The following is a 16,684-nucleotide window of genomic DNA, read 5'->3' on the forward strand; positions in this document are numbered from 1 at the left end:
CTCGTAGGGACACGTTCATCGGTAAAGCAAACAGCTAGACTCCAATCGCGATTCCTCGTTAAACCGGGACCATTGATGGGAAACATCGGCAATATAAGGACGCCGAGAGTCCAATGGGTGAGTCATCGCTTGAGCATACTCGGAACCGTTGGGCCAAGCGCAATTAGTCCTTCAGGTAGCCAAGGGTCTCGAAGATTCTTGAAAAATTTCAAGGTCTGTGCGGGCGACTTTGCGTTCAGGACGATCGATCGATTGCTGGAAATCCCCTCAGAAAACTTCTTTGCAAGTTTTCATTTAACACAACTTATCTATCTACGTCTGCGTGCCCGATTAAACCTATTCTCTGTTATTAATTCCTGAAATTCGACTACGGCGACTCGAGTCGTTTTGTTCGTCCAAGGAACGTCCGTCTTATAAATAAAGCTCGTGTAGTGGACATCGGAATTGCACGACGATAATGCCCAATAAATTAATCGTGACTCGGTATCTGTCATTGTCGCGGGTCCTCGCGAGAACGGGGTGACGTTTGACGCAGCGATGCTAACTATCCGACTACGATGTTGGGTCTCTCGCGGGAGCGCTATTATTTATCGAGCCACCTCTCGACTCTTCCCGCCGAAAACGCTCCGACGCGACAGGAGCGACGCGTGGGAGGGTCGCGTAGCGTGATCTCTCCCGTTGCCGCTCGTGAAATCGGATCGAGAGATGGCGATACAGAAATACCGAATAGTTGTCTAAAAGTGTGTGACGGACGGACAGCTGGCCGTCATTAAAACCCCATTAGCGAGGAGCTCCCCTCTGGACCGCGTAACGCAGCCCCCGAGTTCTAACAATATCCTTCACGACGCTCCGCCACCACCCACGCTATTAATATTGCTCTATACTCTTCCCCCTCGGCGGCCAACGCGGCACGCCTCCCCCTGCCCTTCAGTCTCGCGCTCTTCCTTCGCGGAATTTACATGAACGTATCTCTTGGATTTAGATGACAATTATTGCGCTACTCTTGCTCAGACAGTCTTTGTCTGCGTTGCTGGTTTAACGCGCCAGACAATCTTAAAATCTTAACTGTGGCGCGTCAACTTTGAAAGGACCAGGCTTTTCCGCCTTGGGTTCGCAATAGTTTAGGATTGTCTGAAATGGGTAGGCTAGGATTTCATTTTCCTCTAAGATGAGATACCTTTTTTTATATCAGTCTAGTTATGCCGTGATGTCTTGAGTTGGGGAGGACCTAGTTCTTTTTTTTTTTGGACGACTCAACTCCTTCGGTTTCCTCTTTCCACGCGTAAAACAGTCATACATTTGCATATGACCGTGGTACGGAAATAAATCTTACGTGTTTCGTGGGTCAATCTTGGTGAAATTCCGCGTGAAATATAGACGAGTCCCTGATCGGTCAATCTACTTCTTTCGTCGTCTCCGTTGACGAACGTCCGACCGAGTCGCCATCCGTCAAAGCGCAGAGGAAGTCGAGAATGTGGGTCAAGTTCGAAATAACTATACCTACGGTGTCTCTGTTCCAAGTGGCGCAGTCGTCGCGATTTTCGTGTTTACTCGTGCCCCAGCGCCAGACTCCCTTCGAAGCTGGTCACTTTTCGACCACTTTGCGCGAAGAAATCGGTTGAAAGCTACCTGCGTCGACAGGCGGTCACCCCTTGGGCAACGATACTTGCACATTGTATCGATAGTCGATGCGAATTCTGGACTGAACGAGAGTCGAGTTTCGTCGGCGAGAGTCGGTCGTACAATTTGTCGAGCTGGGGAGCACGGCGCAATAAAACGGTGCAAAAGGGTCGAAAGGAGAGTCGCGACGCGGGCTCCGTGGCGCTTTCGAACAACAATAAGAGAGATGGAAGGAGCGGAGGCCGCCCTTTCTCGCGTTTGCTCGCTCCAAGACCGAAATAAACGTTGTCTCGGCTCTCCTGCTCGCTCCTTCGCCGAGCTTGGTGACTGTGCGCGGCAAACTGGAGGAGGGCAGCGACAGAGACGGAGAGGGAAGGAGAAAGAGATCGGGCCTTGCCTTCGGTCTTTGTAGCGGCAGATCAAACTCGGCGGGTCATTAATTAAATCTGGCGGAGCAGCCATCGTCCGTCCGTCTTTCCACCGCGTCTCCGATTTACTTTACACGAAATGCGCCACGGTTATAAATATGGCTCTCTCGCGATGGGGACCCTTTTCCCCGAACTTGATCTTGCGGACCGCCCTCGGAGCAACGGATACGTATAAGCTCTCCCTGACGTGCCCGCCGATCGAGACAGCTTTTCTCGCCACTCCGAAAGCTCGCCGTATGACGTTCGCTGCGCTGAAACAAATCGCGCGCCACGTACCACGACATGTCACCCCTCGTTTCGGTTTCTTTGCCCCCTGCGCTTTGATCGGAGATATTGTTGCGGCCAGGAGAATCGGACGCGACATCTGTGCTTCGTTACTACTCCCATATCTCTCGGTACCTAAATAGGTAAGCGAACTTATGGGAATAACTTTAATTTCCTTCAAATGAACCTATTCAATAATTTCCACGCTGACGGCACCTCGTTCCTCGATCTCTCAGCGAGTCATTAAATATCGTATCGCTTGACTCGTTTTAGGATCACCCCCCGCCAAGGGCGAGAGATGTTGCATAAGCGTAGATTGATAAAAATAATTCATGCTCACCGTGAGGGGTTCGAGATCTCGAATCTGGCAAACACGTGGAACAGTCTGCTCGCAGAGGGCGGATCGAAGACTCTGCTTGCACGTTTAGCAATTAATTTCTGTCCTTCTGAAGCTCTCGAGATCTAGAGGGAATCGAGGTTCGAAAGTTTGGAGGACGGATGTATCCCATTGACGAGTCGAATTCCCGTGGTGGTTGCGTGTATGTATTGCGACGATGTTCCTCGTCGAGGTGTCCCGTAGGAAGCTTCACCTAAATAGACAGGTTTGATGGATGCGCCTTCCCGGCGATATTGATAAATAAAGGCGATTACAGCGATGACGATTCCGATGGTCAATGAATTTATATACCTGACAAAAGTCTTGGCTTCGCCAATAAATCAGCCCTCTCCGCCTCCGTCCCCTTTCATCCCCGGGACGACAGTGACCGCCAGGGGTAATCTCTCAATCTAAATCGATCGATCTGCCAAAACGACTTCGATTCGGGGCTGTTTATCATCGACCACTTATGAATTTATTTTACGAACGCACGATTACACGGATACTCGTTGCACATGTACACAAGAGAGACAGGCAGATCTGGTGATGAAGCCGTGATCTCTACGTGGGAGCACTGCAGGGGGTCGCAGCGGAACTCGTGTTCCGTTAAACTTTCCTTTTTATTGCGCGTCGATGATCGCCCAGCCATTCATTAAATCGTTGCCCTCCTCGAACTCACCTTTCGCTGCGAACTCGTGTCCTGTAGGTAGGTAAAATGCTTCTTTGCTTAAGTATTCCTTCAATTTTTATTAAACAATTACTCTTTCAGACATAGCAGACTCTTAGTAATTCTAAAGAAATTTTGTCTATCAGCAGGAAACTAATGTGGGAAATCGTAGACACCACTGTTCTTGATTTTATGGAATTTCATGGTTACGAATAATGTTGCTTCTATTTTTACAAGTGTCGAGAAGTTACTGTAGGTTTCAAGCGGAAAAGTATGTCCCTTCCTGCCGCAAAACGATGTGAAAGCGTGTCATCGGAATGAGTCAAAGTTTGTGTACATGCACAGGTATTTTTCTCGCGATAGCAGTAATATGTACATTTTTCCTCATTCACGATTAATCATTGTTTACTCAGACTCGATTTGTTCAGAAATCGAGGAAAACTTTTTCCAAGTGGGAACACAAAAGCACCTGGAGTACAACTAACAAACAAATTACTGAAAACTTGTACCTCTCTCTTGGTCGACGCGTTCAAACTGTTCCTCGGGAAAACGAGACTGATAACATTCGCGATAGCGTTAGCGCATCCCATTCGTCACATGCCTGCGCTTCGCTGGTCGCATTCCCAATTTTACGCCTTTCAATTTGCCACAGGCAACGAGTACGCACGTTTTCCATTTTCTGTGAGGCGCGGCAGTAAAGATTTCGCGCCACGAGGAAGCGCCTTCATGGGGGCTCCAATTTGCCAACGCTATTTATTTCTTGATAAGGCACACGACCGTGTAAGCAGTGTTTAAGCAAACCTGGTGGTACTACTTTTGCTTAAAATTACAGTTACTTCGTAGCTTGTGTTTTAATCAGCGCGTTTAGTTTTCAAACAGCTTATCCATGATGTACCGAAGGTAAATTTGCAGTACCTATTCATACATAAACAAGCTTATTTAGTTTACCAAAGTAGAAAGATAATTATTTATAACAATTATGTCTGTAAACTAAAAGTAGACATTACGGACAAAAAATAATTTCCGTGGTAGGTATTTCTTGTTGTAGTTAACTTTCGTAGCCTTGACCATGCCCGTGACAGTAATTGGTGCAATTGTGGTTTATCATCGGGGAAATCCCACGTGGTTCGAGAAGTAATTAAAACAGAACAAGTTCCTCGGGAAATATACTATGGTACAACAATGTCTCTTTTTGCAGCGCGTTTTACAGGCAGATAATTTACATCGATTTACGCGTCGCCGAAGTCGCCGGGGTGGCGAGGTTGAATAATCGACGAATCCCGCGACTCGGTGTTCTAGCTCCGCGATATATCTCGCGGCGCGGCGGCGCGGCGGCGCGGCGGCGCGGCGGCTCGCAGCCGAGGTGGGGTCAAATTAATCGTCCGTGTAATGCGCCTGGAATCGTACTGTTTCTTCATTTTTCGACCCCCCTCCGTGCACCAACTTGCACCCGGCACTTCGTCACGAAGACACCCACGAGCCTCGAGGCGCGAGGAGCAACACTCGAGCCTTTAACTCCGTTTTAATCTCGTCGCGTTCGCTTTAAACGCAGCCTCGCTTCATCATTTTTTCCCTCTTCGTCGTTCGACGAGCTTCCTTCCTTCGCTTCGATGCAAAGCGACCAGGAATACGTTTTTTCCATCTCGTTGCGAAACTTAGACAGCGCAATACGTCGATAGATATCGAATCAATTTTATATACGAGGAGAAAGGATCTTTGAACTTTGCGAGCAACACTGGGAGAAGAAAAATAAGTTATTTCATTACTACTGCGTCCATAATATCTCGACCTTTTGTATGTATACCGGATTAAAGCTGCCTTGCACGTTTCCTTTTATTATTTCAATAAGTTGATTCTCGACAATTTTTAGCGACGCTTCCTCTGACGAGATTTATGCGATTACTCGAAGCAGTGGCGTAGGAAATTGTTCGAGTCGGATTCTCGATCAATCACGGAGAGCCCGTTCAGTGAAAAATCCTGGCACGAAGCGGGAAAAGTCAAGGGTCGTGATAAGTCGGTGCGATAGCACGGCAATAATTAGAATATTTAGGGACGTATGCCGCCTGCAGAGCCTCGAGCGTTTAGGCGATGATTTACTGGCCGACGTGCGAGCGGACACGCGTGTACGCGTGAACGCATGGTCGCGTGAGTCTTTGTTAACTGAGCCACCACGGGTACTCCCGCGAAGCGTGCAAACTATAAGGTATAAACAATAAAAGAATCACACCGCGGTCGACGCGGGCGATAAATCACAAGCAGACTCGGTTATCTGCCTTGTGGCTGGCCGGCGAGGGATAACGCGTCGCGTCGTGGCCTGGCCTCCGGTAAATTTAGCTATTGTCGTGCCTAGGATATATTAAATCTCGTTAAAACGTCTTCATGAGGTTAGGGGGCGACTTCGCAGCAACTTCGTCACCTCTACGCCACGATTCTGTCACGTTCGGTCACGCTCTTTCAACGATTCTCTCGTCTCCTCGAACACACTGACGTCAATTTGTCTTCCATTCTAAGCAGATCGAATCTCTGTGGAAATTGATCGACGTTGATCGGTTGCTATTTTTTAACCTGATCAAGCATCAAATACTGTGCTGGTATACATTATTTCTCAATTTTTAATATTCGATTTTCAATATTCAGTTTTAATATTCGATACCTTCTCGAATAACTAAGGAAGACTGATCCATGTCTAGCATTAAAAGTAGACGTGGAGTCGATAATTGAATGGTCAAGTCTCGACGTTATTTAGTTTCCCAACGAAGACGAACTGGCTGATAGATCGTAGAGTACAGGTGTCGGGACGTCGCGGTTAATAAAGAGAGCGACCGGTTGGCGGCGTCGAGAGCGTGAATAGAGCGCTCGCGACTCGATTAACTGCCCACGACTCGGCACGAGTGGTCTGGGACGTGTTTTCGGTAGGCGAACCTACGAATTATGCAGGGACACAATCACCTACAGGTATTCCCGGTGACAGAAACGTGGGAGTGATTCTGCTCTTTCAGAGGAACAGACCGCGCCCACTTGTTTGCCCAGGGTAACAGTTTTACCTGAAGCTTTGGGTGGCATCTTTTAAGCCAGGACCCTCTATCGATCCACTCGATTCATCTTAGGCGATGTCGCGAGCGTCAGGGGCAGATGAGAGTATAAATCGTTTCAGTAGAAGCGCTCGTTCTTTGTAAAGAAATTTGTTAGTCAAACTATGGCGCGACGCGGCTTGCTCCTCGCGCCAAAGGAATCGATTCGCAATTGTCAATGGTACGAATTCTTCTTGCGTTGTGGGCGGTGCCCGAAACTGTTCTGAAACAAGGTGAGAAACATGGGTCCGATTTTGAAAGAGGATCTTGGGACGGGATGCGTCCCTTCACGGTCTTTTGCCAGAGATTCGAACACCTACGCGCAAACCAGCGGGCTGTGTTAGAACAATAGCACCCTCGACGCCTCTACCGTGATTATCGTAATGACGGTACCGTCCTCGAGCACCCTGGGGACCTCTTCAATGATATGATTTGTAGGCCCGTGGCGCTCGCGCGCACCACGAGAATATTGACGCGAATACCGACGCGAGAACCAGCGTTAACTGCCGTAATTCATTTCCATGGCTGTCTTTCTCTACGACCAACTTTCTACGCGCGTATTTTTCGCGAAATGTTCGTGACACGTCGACGAACTTTCACGACGCCTTATCAGAGGGAGGTGCTGTGCGTTGTCACGCTCGATGATCTTGCAATCTCAGATCGTTGCAGCATTATCTTCATCGCTGGAACAGCGAGGGAAGAATTTTTACACGAATTGTGTAATTCATGGGTGCCTCGACGATTGCTCCACCTGACTGGGTGAATTCTAGCGACGAACTTGTTTCGTATTTGATTAGGATTCCATCCACCTTGAGCAGCTACGCACCGCTGACCACCGCGGAGGGTCAATATTATCACACGTGCTCGAAATGCCGACAGAGCGCACAGAGGGGACCGTCCTTGTATCTCCTCGCTTTTTCTCTCCCCCTCGATCACGAATCCATTTCAGATCAGACCCTGCGCAGCGGCACCTGCATTCGATAGGTACATGTTTATCCAAGTCCGCCCTTTTCAGGTAGACGCGCCATTAGAATACGTTCCAAGCATTCGATGAATCTATTTGCATGCTGGCTCCGTGGATAAAAGGGGGCACACCTTGGCGACGCAGTGAACGCCCCTCGAATTCTGTTTCCTCGGTCTGCTCGAAAACTGTTCGGTTAGGTGGGCACAGTAAGCATGACAGATCTGGGGAAACGATCCCTAATTGAAGGGCTGGAAACGCCTTTTAGGGTTTATTCGATTCGGTGCGAGGATGTTGTATACAGTTATGTATTTTCGTATTATCAGAACTTGCTTGCAATGCTAAAGGAATATTAGAATAATAGAATTCAGTAAAAGAGGCAAGTCATGTCAGAGTGATACACTATTTTGCAATCGACTGAAGAAGTTCCAATTCCGTTTTTTTCTAGCATTTCTACGAGAGGTGAGAGCAGCTTTCGTGGGGACAATGTACATATTTCTAAGGACTCGCTCGTAGAAACTGGCAATGAGTAATAACACGTGATATCGTCGTAGGAATGGAATTTGCAATACTGCCGAAGTCAAAGCGATAGGTCGAAAGCTACGGAAGATGGTGAAAGAATAAAGGAGAAGAAAGTAGAGCAAGACTATCGATCTGAGAATAATTATCCGCCTGCATGGTTGATTAGGAAAAGAATCGATTCGCAACGAAGCAACATCTATTTTGCCAATGTCTTTTACGATGCTCATTTCCGTTCCCAGTAATGTCACTTTGTGTAGTTTTATCTCGACACCGGTACAACGGGCACAGCCGTAAAACACTTATGACACCCGTAGCATAATAATGACGCCCGATAGCCGCTATCTTGCTGTATATAATGCGCCTCATTCGCCATTTTCCTAATTAATGTTTAATGCGTCAATATCTGCCCTCCTTACTCACCATTATACCTGGCTAGTTGATATCGCGTATCGATGTTCCCAGGCTTTACTGCTAGCCCAGGAAGCTTGAAATTTACTTAGCGGTTATGACCTATCAAACAAATAAAAGGACTCATCAGCTTCTCGGCATCCTTATCGAGCATACAATTAACCAAATAGGAATTAATGCGTCGTTGTCGATCGACGTCGGAAGTGGTCGTAACCGATCGCAATCGAAGAAAAAGATCGACATGGGTACTACACTTAAATATTCACTTTTTCCTGCATCGTAGTTTTTTAGTTTTCACGCAAGCAATCACGCGTCCCGTGGCGAGCAAAAAACTGATCGATATTCAACTCGGTATTCGCACGCATCGGGAAATTAAATAAGCCGTAATCGCGTGCAGAATAGTACTGCGGCAACCACCAGTCTAACCAGAATCCATAATCTGTTTTCAGTCCCACCAGGAGGAAGATTTGTCGGATCCAGACCTTCAGGACGAAGAGAGCGGGGAGGAGTTACCTCAGCAACCACTTCAGGGTAACACGCACTCCTCCTCGGATAATGCATCCGCGCAGGCCGGTACACCTACTCCATTAACACACTTGAACAGCCTGATGAGCACGCACCATCCGCACTTTCTGGCCAAGCTGAAAATGGAGGTCAGTCAACAGAGACTTCGTTTGAATTTTCTGTCGCGAATCGTCCCTGAGCGAAAGTGTCCCATTCTCAGCCAACGTTCGAACACACGCGATACAAAAGTAGGATAATCGCTGTAGGATCGTTTAAGCGCGGCGTCGCCTGGTTATCGGTGTAATTCGCGGTAGAACTTGGTCAAGAGGAAATTAAGCGATCGTTGGCTCGAAAAAATGTCCAACGAATGGCGCAAAGTTTCGAAAATTGTTAGTCTGTTGCAATCGCGAGGTTCTACTCTCTAGGTTGCTTTCCTCTTTTCTCCATTTTTACGATCACCTTTTGCGACTCGCGATCATTGTTTGCAGTCTTCGTCACGAGTAACACGTGTCGCAAGTCTTATCAGTTTAATTCCGTTGTAAAGGCAGAAATCTCGATTCGTTCGGAAAATGTAAAATATCTTCTTCAACTTTCGCTCAGTGGATGATAAATCCAGGGAATAGTTTCGAGTTACAGCCCCAGTGCTCTATGTATTTAAGTCGAATTTTGATTTCGGTCCCCCAGAACGACGCGGATGCGTTGAACAATAAAAGCGGGCTGGAGGCGCTCCAAGCGGCTATGGGCGGCAGTGGTTTCAATCTACCGTTCTCGTTTCCACCGCCAGCAGCGTTTCTAACGCCGCAGCATCACTCGCAGAACAACAGTCATCCGCAGTCGGGCAATCAGCTCGGAGTCGGGGCGGGAAATCAGATGACATCGTCGGCCAGCTCGCATTCCAGCGAATCGTCGCAGGGCAGCGCCAGAAACGGCGGAGAGCCTCGAGAGAGCAGCAATCATTCGCAGAACAACTCAACAGGAACGAATCACCAGCAGCAAACCAGCTGGAGCTTCGAAGAGCAGTTCAAACAGGTGCGTCAGGCAAGTACCTAACTCTACGTATAAATACACATTCCTAGCTCTCTTTATGGGGACATCGACCGATTTCTCCGCGGTTGATCTTAATTACGTAGCTCCTGAGATTCGTTAGAAGCAAAAGGAAGGAGTTCCCTCAGAAGCGCGTCCAGCCATCGTAGCGTCTTAAATTCGATCGAACAGTAGCGCTCTTCGAGGGGGTAGAATCTCCAGAAGCGTTTATCACCGCGTATTTCGAGCCTCGTTGGGGAACCCCAGGACCTTCGACCGAGATAACCCTCCGTGACGCCTGTATCGACACTCTTATCGTGGCTTTCTCCCGAAATGATCCAAAGATCGTAAAGTAGTTAATACTGTAGATCCAAGAGATTATCTTACCGATAAGCGGTCGGAAGACGGCGGAGCATAGAAGGCCTCGGTTGGCGTGGTTCGTTCGGACGAGGGCATATCCTCGAACGAAGGGCGCGCGAGAATGACGTGGGCGGGTAAAGCGGTCGTCCTTTGTGGGACAGTGGTTAGTATCATAAGGGACGCGTAATTACGGCCGGTGAACGTTCGTGTGCGAGAGGAGGAGGTGGAAGAGGAAAGGCAGCCGTGGCCCGTATGGCTGCTAGTGGGGGCTTTAATTAATGCAACGATGGGAGTTAATTATTATTTTTACACTACCGAGAGATAATTACCGACGGAACCGTCCCCGAATACCGACTTCGACGGTGTTCCTGCGAGCGCAAGAAGAGCGAAACGATCGGCGACGCGGTGGGGGTCGGAAGGGGTCGGAAGGGGTCGGAAGGGGATGGAAAGACGGTGGCAAGGGCGAGGTAAGGGCGAGGCACGGGCGATCGTGAGCGGTGAAAGGGTGAAAGAAAGGGGGAAAGACGGTGAAATGACGGATAGAAAGAGGGTGGAAGACGGGCGTGGGGCGAAGGGGGTGGTTGGAGTTATAGAATTAGCTGGACGCGCATCGCAGCCTTGTTAATGCTTTTTGTCCCGTCTCGTCGTGCCCTCTACTCGCGCGGGCATTTTTGCTCGGCCTGTCGGCCAGGCAGCCGGCTCTACGCTCCCATCGCGGTTTTCAGTTTTTGCAAAGAGGGTGTGGTGTTGGATTACCATTTAGATTGTTGTCCGCGCGCGGCCTGTCCAGCGACGCTCCTCCACGACAGAGCTGGTTCGTTGGACGCGATGCGTGCGTCGTCCGTCCCCCATCCTGGTTTCTTGTCGGGAACAGGGCTGTTCTCTCGCTCCGTTCGCCATTCATCTTCCGATAGTTTCAGCCGCGAGGGAAAGCCCGCGATCTAGCTCGGGCGATACGCGCGTTCACCCCATTCGCCGATCGCTCCAGACTATTTTCCAGTCGAAGGCACCTCGGGACCGCTGGGAGGGTGGGATGTTGAGGGTTGCCTTTCGAGGGAGTCTCTAGCTGAATGTCTGAGAGGAGGCGAGCCTGCGCGAAGCGTATCCCTGATTAAAGCGTAGAGACGCGGGAGGACGCGAGTGAGCGACGGAAGAGAGACGGAAGGGAGACGGAAGGGGGACGGGGAACAAGCGCAGAGGAATGAAAATGGAAGTCTCCACCTACTCGAAGAGCGGCGCCCGCGTCTCACGGATCGCATCCATCATTCCGGTGGGGGCGTACTTGCCGGGTCTTTAATCTTTCTTCTTCGCGGAGATGCTGCTTTCTTCCCTTCTGTCTTCCCTTCTGTCTTCCCTTCTGTCTCGGCCGTTTCTCGAGCTGACACGGGCCCCATTCTCTGCTCGATCTCACGCGCCAAATTTAACCTCGCGTTTCCCTTTTCGAGTTCGATTCGAAAGGCCCTCGTTCTCGAGCGAATCGATGGCCGTCGCGCCGCTCCGTTCTCGCGCTTTATTCACCGCGCGTTGACTGGAATATAGAGCGATACAAATAATTGTCAGCAACGATAATAGGCAGCGGCCACGTTCTCGCGACCTACCTTTATCGGGGGTTCCTCCGTGAGAATATTTTATTTCAACAGTCCGCGTAATCGCGTTGCGCGTGTATTCTAGCACATGATAATGCCGGATATTAAAGTTCCCCTTGCGAATTACGCGTTTTCATATCGACCGGTTAACGACGAGTTTACGGCCCCGCTGATTTCTTTATTCCTGTCCTCGGACCGCGTCGCAGTTGCGCAAGCAATTGTCAGACGGTAGTTTAGCCAATAAAGCGGTATACCGCAATCTAGTCGTCGTAACTTCTGATTGTCGACAGGGAAACATGCCCTTTGTAGTCGGTTCACTGAGATAGTAGACCTCCATACTATAGATAGTAGAACTCTGTTGCGAAATTCTCTACCGATAAAATGCGCATCGACCAGGATATTTCTGCGGGAGAAAATTGGAGCAATGATCAACGAACAGCCAATTTGCGGCGGAATTTACGATCAGGATCTGCTACTATCTAGAGTCTAGAGGACCATTTCATTCGAGTCGAGTCTCTCGTTCCACGCTGCAAGATGGAATAAAAGTATTCAACCTTCGATAAGTTTATAGTCTACTCGTCGTTCGGTTGAAGTAGAGTATCGGACCAGGACCTTCCGTACCTCTCCCAACGAAAGTCTGTTTCAGTAAAAGAACGCGCATCCGTGAAGCAACTCGAAGTTGCAAGCTCTAAGCACATCTACACGTAGGTGTATCATCCCTGCTCGCTACACTCGTTCACTGACCGTGCACTCGGGCTACCATGGCCACTATAGTACCGTACCACTATACTTTGCAGCCATTGTGAAATAACTCGTAAACCTACAAATTGCCGGGTATTTCGCTCTCATATACGTGTGCGAGTCGGTTCTTTACACCGTTGTCGGGAGGCTGTATTGGTGCACGAGTCCAGCATGTATATTGCACACCCACGAGCATAGTCTCAAGCCTCGTTTCACGCGTGCTCGTTCGCACTGCTCGAGTTCTTGCGACCTGGCCGAGACGGTGTGCGTCTCTCAGTATGCTCGACTGAGCGAACGACAGGCGTTCGCTGGATCCACCTCGCGTTATCATTGTGATTATGCAAATGCATTATCATTATGCAAATGGATGATGAATGATATAGCATTCGCGGTGCTTGTCGTCGCTGCTGTCCTCGCTGGTGTTCTGCATCACTTGCAGGTACTTTTCATGGATGAGTGGTTCAGCGTTCGCCTCTCGGGACAACACGATAAACAGAAATCGATACGACGAGTTTTTACCATAGTTTCTTCTTTTCCTTATTAGTTACTTAGCTACTGTTGATTTTTCCGCCGATTACGATAGATTGTTAAGCAGAAATTGATGTTCAATTTTTTCTTACGCTTATGCAAGGAATATAGTGCACACGAAACTAATTGTCGATTTCTGTAAAGAGTGATGCACGCGAATGTGGAGTAGCGATAATGCCGTGAGTTATTTTTTCTATTCGTTCGCGAAACAAAGCCTTTGGAGCTACGATGGCCTTGTGATACGTGACACTCGAGTTGCATACAAATACGTTTATATATACTTTATAACTGCAAGGCCATACTCATATTACAGAGCAAAAAAAGTGAATTACAGAGGTTTTCCCTAAGCGGCGGTGCATTGGGACACAAGGATCTTAAGAAAGGTTCACAGAAATCTACCTACATTTTCTATAGATCCCCTTTCTCACACTTGTTGCGACATAAAAAAGGCTGGAATTGGAAACAAGGTCAGGTTGGACATATATAACAAAATATTCAGCAGCTCGATTGTCCGATAATTATTATGCAGTTAAATGCACTTTATTCAAATTGCATCGACGCAGTAGAAGAGACTCTGTTCGACTCGCGCTGCACTAATTAGTCACGTTCGCCCGTCGATTAATGTCCCCTCACTCGCATTCCGTATTCTCTTTTTCCACTGGCTAGCATTCCCTTCGGTCATTATCTCCGTATTCCCGCGTATCGATCAATTAGCGAGCCCATGCATGCAGAAGCGCAATTATGGCAGGGTGCAATGGGACGGGCATTGGAAGGAGGAGGCTCGTTCGCGCAGAGGGAATTGCGTCCGAGCGTTTGCATCCATTGTGACAGCCTCCGTTTCTCGGGGTGTCGGTGCAGTCGTTTGTGAATTCTCCGCTGCATTCGGGAGCACGATTCTTCAAAAGGATCCGAAGGAAGCCGTGGAAGTGAATCGTAAGGAAAAGGTGGCGCGAACCGCGGGAGAAGCGAAATTATGAATCGCCATAGCGTGCTCGAGAATCTTGTCTGTCGAACTAATCTACTTACCCCGTGGCCAACACCAACATCGCTTACTCGTAAACGATTCGACGCCGTCGGCTTTTTCCCCGCGACCGAGGGAAAAAGAGGGAAGAGCGATATATTGACCCGCGGATTCTTCGTGTTTACTCAATAATTGGATGAGGCTGTAAATATGGCTATTAAGCTACCTACGCTTTCCGTGCGCGCTCGTTAGAAGCGGCCAATTGAGAGAGGCCTGCTCTCTCGTTCGCTCGTTCGCGCCTCTCCCCCAGCCGTTACTGAAACCGGCGAGATCTCCGGTGTGCAATAGCCTGCCTCGGCCCAGATCGTATTCTTCTCCTCTGGGAAGCGTCTACTCCGCGGAGGAGGAACGCTCCTCGGTGCAATTGCACTCGAAGACAAGGCGAAGACGAGGATCGGCCCCCGTGCCCCTGTCGAATTGTCTACCGAGCGTGCAATTTCACGGGCTTCGCTACCCGTGAACGCGATTCGTGATGATCCACGCCACGTTTGCGCCCCGAGCCACCGTCAGGCTCGAGAAAGACGTTCGAGGTGGCCTATCTTGCCGTGGAATCGCGTGTGCGTCGCGCAAAACGATCTTCAACGTTGCTACTGTCGTGACCGGGAATCCGTCGTTTCTCGCAATTCCGCGGAGATAGGAATCGCGAGCCTGGAGCACGCATCGATCGGGCAACGATACTTGCGCCCTGCACCCGAGCAAATTACCTCGCGCGTTGCACGAAAATGGGATTTCCCGACGCAGGATGTGACGAGCAGTTGCCCTTTCTTCGTACTACAGGCCCAAGCCTGTTTTCCCATTTGCCTGATTTCCCCTTTTCTCGGCTCTCTTGCTCGCTGGACAAAGTAACGATAATAGTGCGAAATAATAAATATGATAATGGCGATAAAGGCGAGGATAAGGTAACAATGGAGCTAATGAAATATACATGCGAGTAGTAAACTGTGTAATTCGAAGATAAGACGAAAAAACTGGAAAGAGAAGACAAGTTGCAGAAGAAGATAAACGAGAATTATGTAACAAGTAATGCTCGAAATGAAGGTGCTTATTGCACGCTCGAAGTAGTAGGAAGATGATGAAATGGCACCAAAGATGATGGCAATAAGCGTCGCGTTATGGAATGGGAGAAGTCGAGAGTTCATCGACGGTTCAGGAATTATTCTCTCGTGTTTTCTGCTATACACCCAGATACCTAGGCATACCTAGACTATGCCTAGTTGCCTTCCTCAAGATTCATAGTAACGATGCTAATAATGGTCGCCTATTTCTTATCGCATGAATCGCGTGGTACCAATTCCTTCGTGCACGCCACGAGATGAGCAGCGGCAATAACGTCTTCTTCCCCTTTTTCCTTCTCGGTTCCTCCTTCGCGCCTCGAATACCACGAACGTCATTCCTCCGCTCCGACTTTCCATTTTGCGACAAAGTGCTTTTTCATCGATACCTGTTGCGCTTCTGCATCACCTCCGAGCGAATGGTTATTAAGCGCCATTCCCAATCGGCTTTCCTCCATTCGAGGAACGTTCATAAATTTACCGGCTAACAAACTCGAGTGATTTCTGCCAGACGATCTTCTCGCAAGGTTCGAGAGGGTAGCTGCGTAGGAAGCGACCGTGTTGGAATGTCGGGGATGTCTCCATCGCCGGACGACGAACAACCGACACGAATCTCGACGCCACAGGAAGAATTATATTTTGACCCCAGTTAGCATACCAAAGCTGCATTATATTACACGGGCCGTGTGCTCGCTATTATAATGAATATCTTTCGGTCGGCCTATAAGCATATATGTAAAGCACGCGCGTTTCCATGGGGTGTCTGTCGAGTCACAGACAACGAGACGCGTCGCTCGCACACTCGTCCAGACTGGTCCAGGCGAGAGGAGAGAGGGTCGCCGCGCGGAGATATCATTTGAATTTCAATGAATCATGTGGGTGCAAGTGTCGCCCGTATTCATTCACCGTTCACACTCGTGCGTACGCGCGCACGCACTTATAGTGTCGCCTATACCTGAGCATGTTCGTGTATATGTAAAGTGTCTCCACCCCCGCCTAGCCGCGTCGCCTCGTTCATCGAAAGAGGAGACAAATGTCGGAATCTTCTTCGTTCTTTCTCCAAGGCGAAACGCATTCACGCTTTCGTGTTCCACCAGCACAAAGGTGTCTCGCGATTCAAGCCGCGGCCACAAAAGCAGATTATCTCCGATCGTCCTTTGTCAGCCGATTTTCTTCCCCTGCTCGCGTGCGACTATTACGAATCGTCTCGTCTCCTTCTTCCTTTCACCTCGTGGTAGCTGTATCAAACGCCCCTAATTTTTCTTCTCGCGAACGGTGAATGGATCTCGTGCCGCTGACCCTTTCGAGACGCCGCGATGCTCTTCTGTATTTGCCTCGCGTCAAAGCCGCTTGGAATGCGCGTAAAAGACCGAGATTTTTCGTTCAGGGAGATTGTTACGCATCCAGGCATCTTCGTTTTAATTCTCTCCGAACGACGAGCAGTTTTTTCACTCCACCCGCGCAAGTCTTATGCAAATGCCCGCTTCAATACATTCCAGAGTTCAGATAAATTGTATAGGTTCTATTGCACGAGCTACGTTCCTCTCGACTC

General features: G+C 49.0%; 1 protein-coding gene across 1 annotated transcript in view; it reads left to right on the forward strand.

The window, feature by feature from the left end:
* Window positions 1–16,684, forward strand: part of Retn (retained) — an 85,402-nt gene that overhangs the window by 21,413 nt on the left and 47,305 nt on the right. The window contains exons 2-3 of the mRNA XM_076380148.1: window positions 8,767–8,970; window positions 9,506–9,850. Coding sequence (XP_076236263.1) covers window positions 8,767–8,970; window positions 9,506–9,850 — 549 coding nt within the window. The remainder of the gene's footprint in view (window positions 1–8,766; window positions 8,971–9,505; window positions 9,851–16,684) is intronic.

Source organism: Calliopsis andreniformis, chromosome 6 (genome assembly GCF_051401765.1).
Source record: "Calliopsis andreniformis isolate RMS-2024a chromosome 6, iyCalAndr_principal, whole genome shotgun sequence".
Taxonomy (NCBI): Eukaryota; Metazoa; Arthropoda; class Insecta; order Hymenoptera; family Andrenidae; genus Calliopsis; species Calliopsis andreniformis.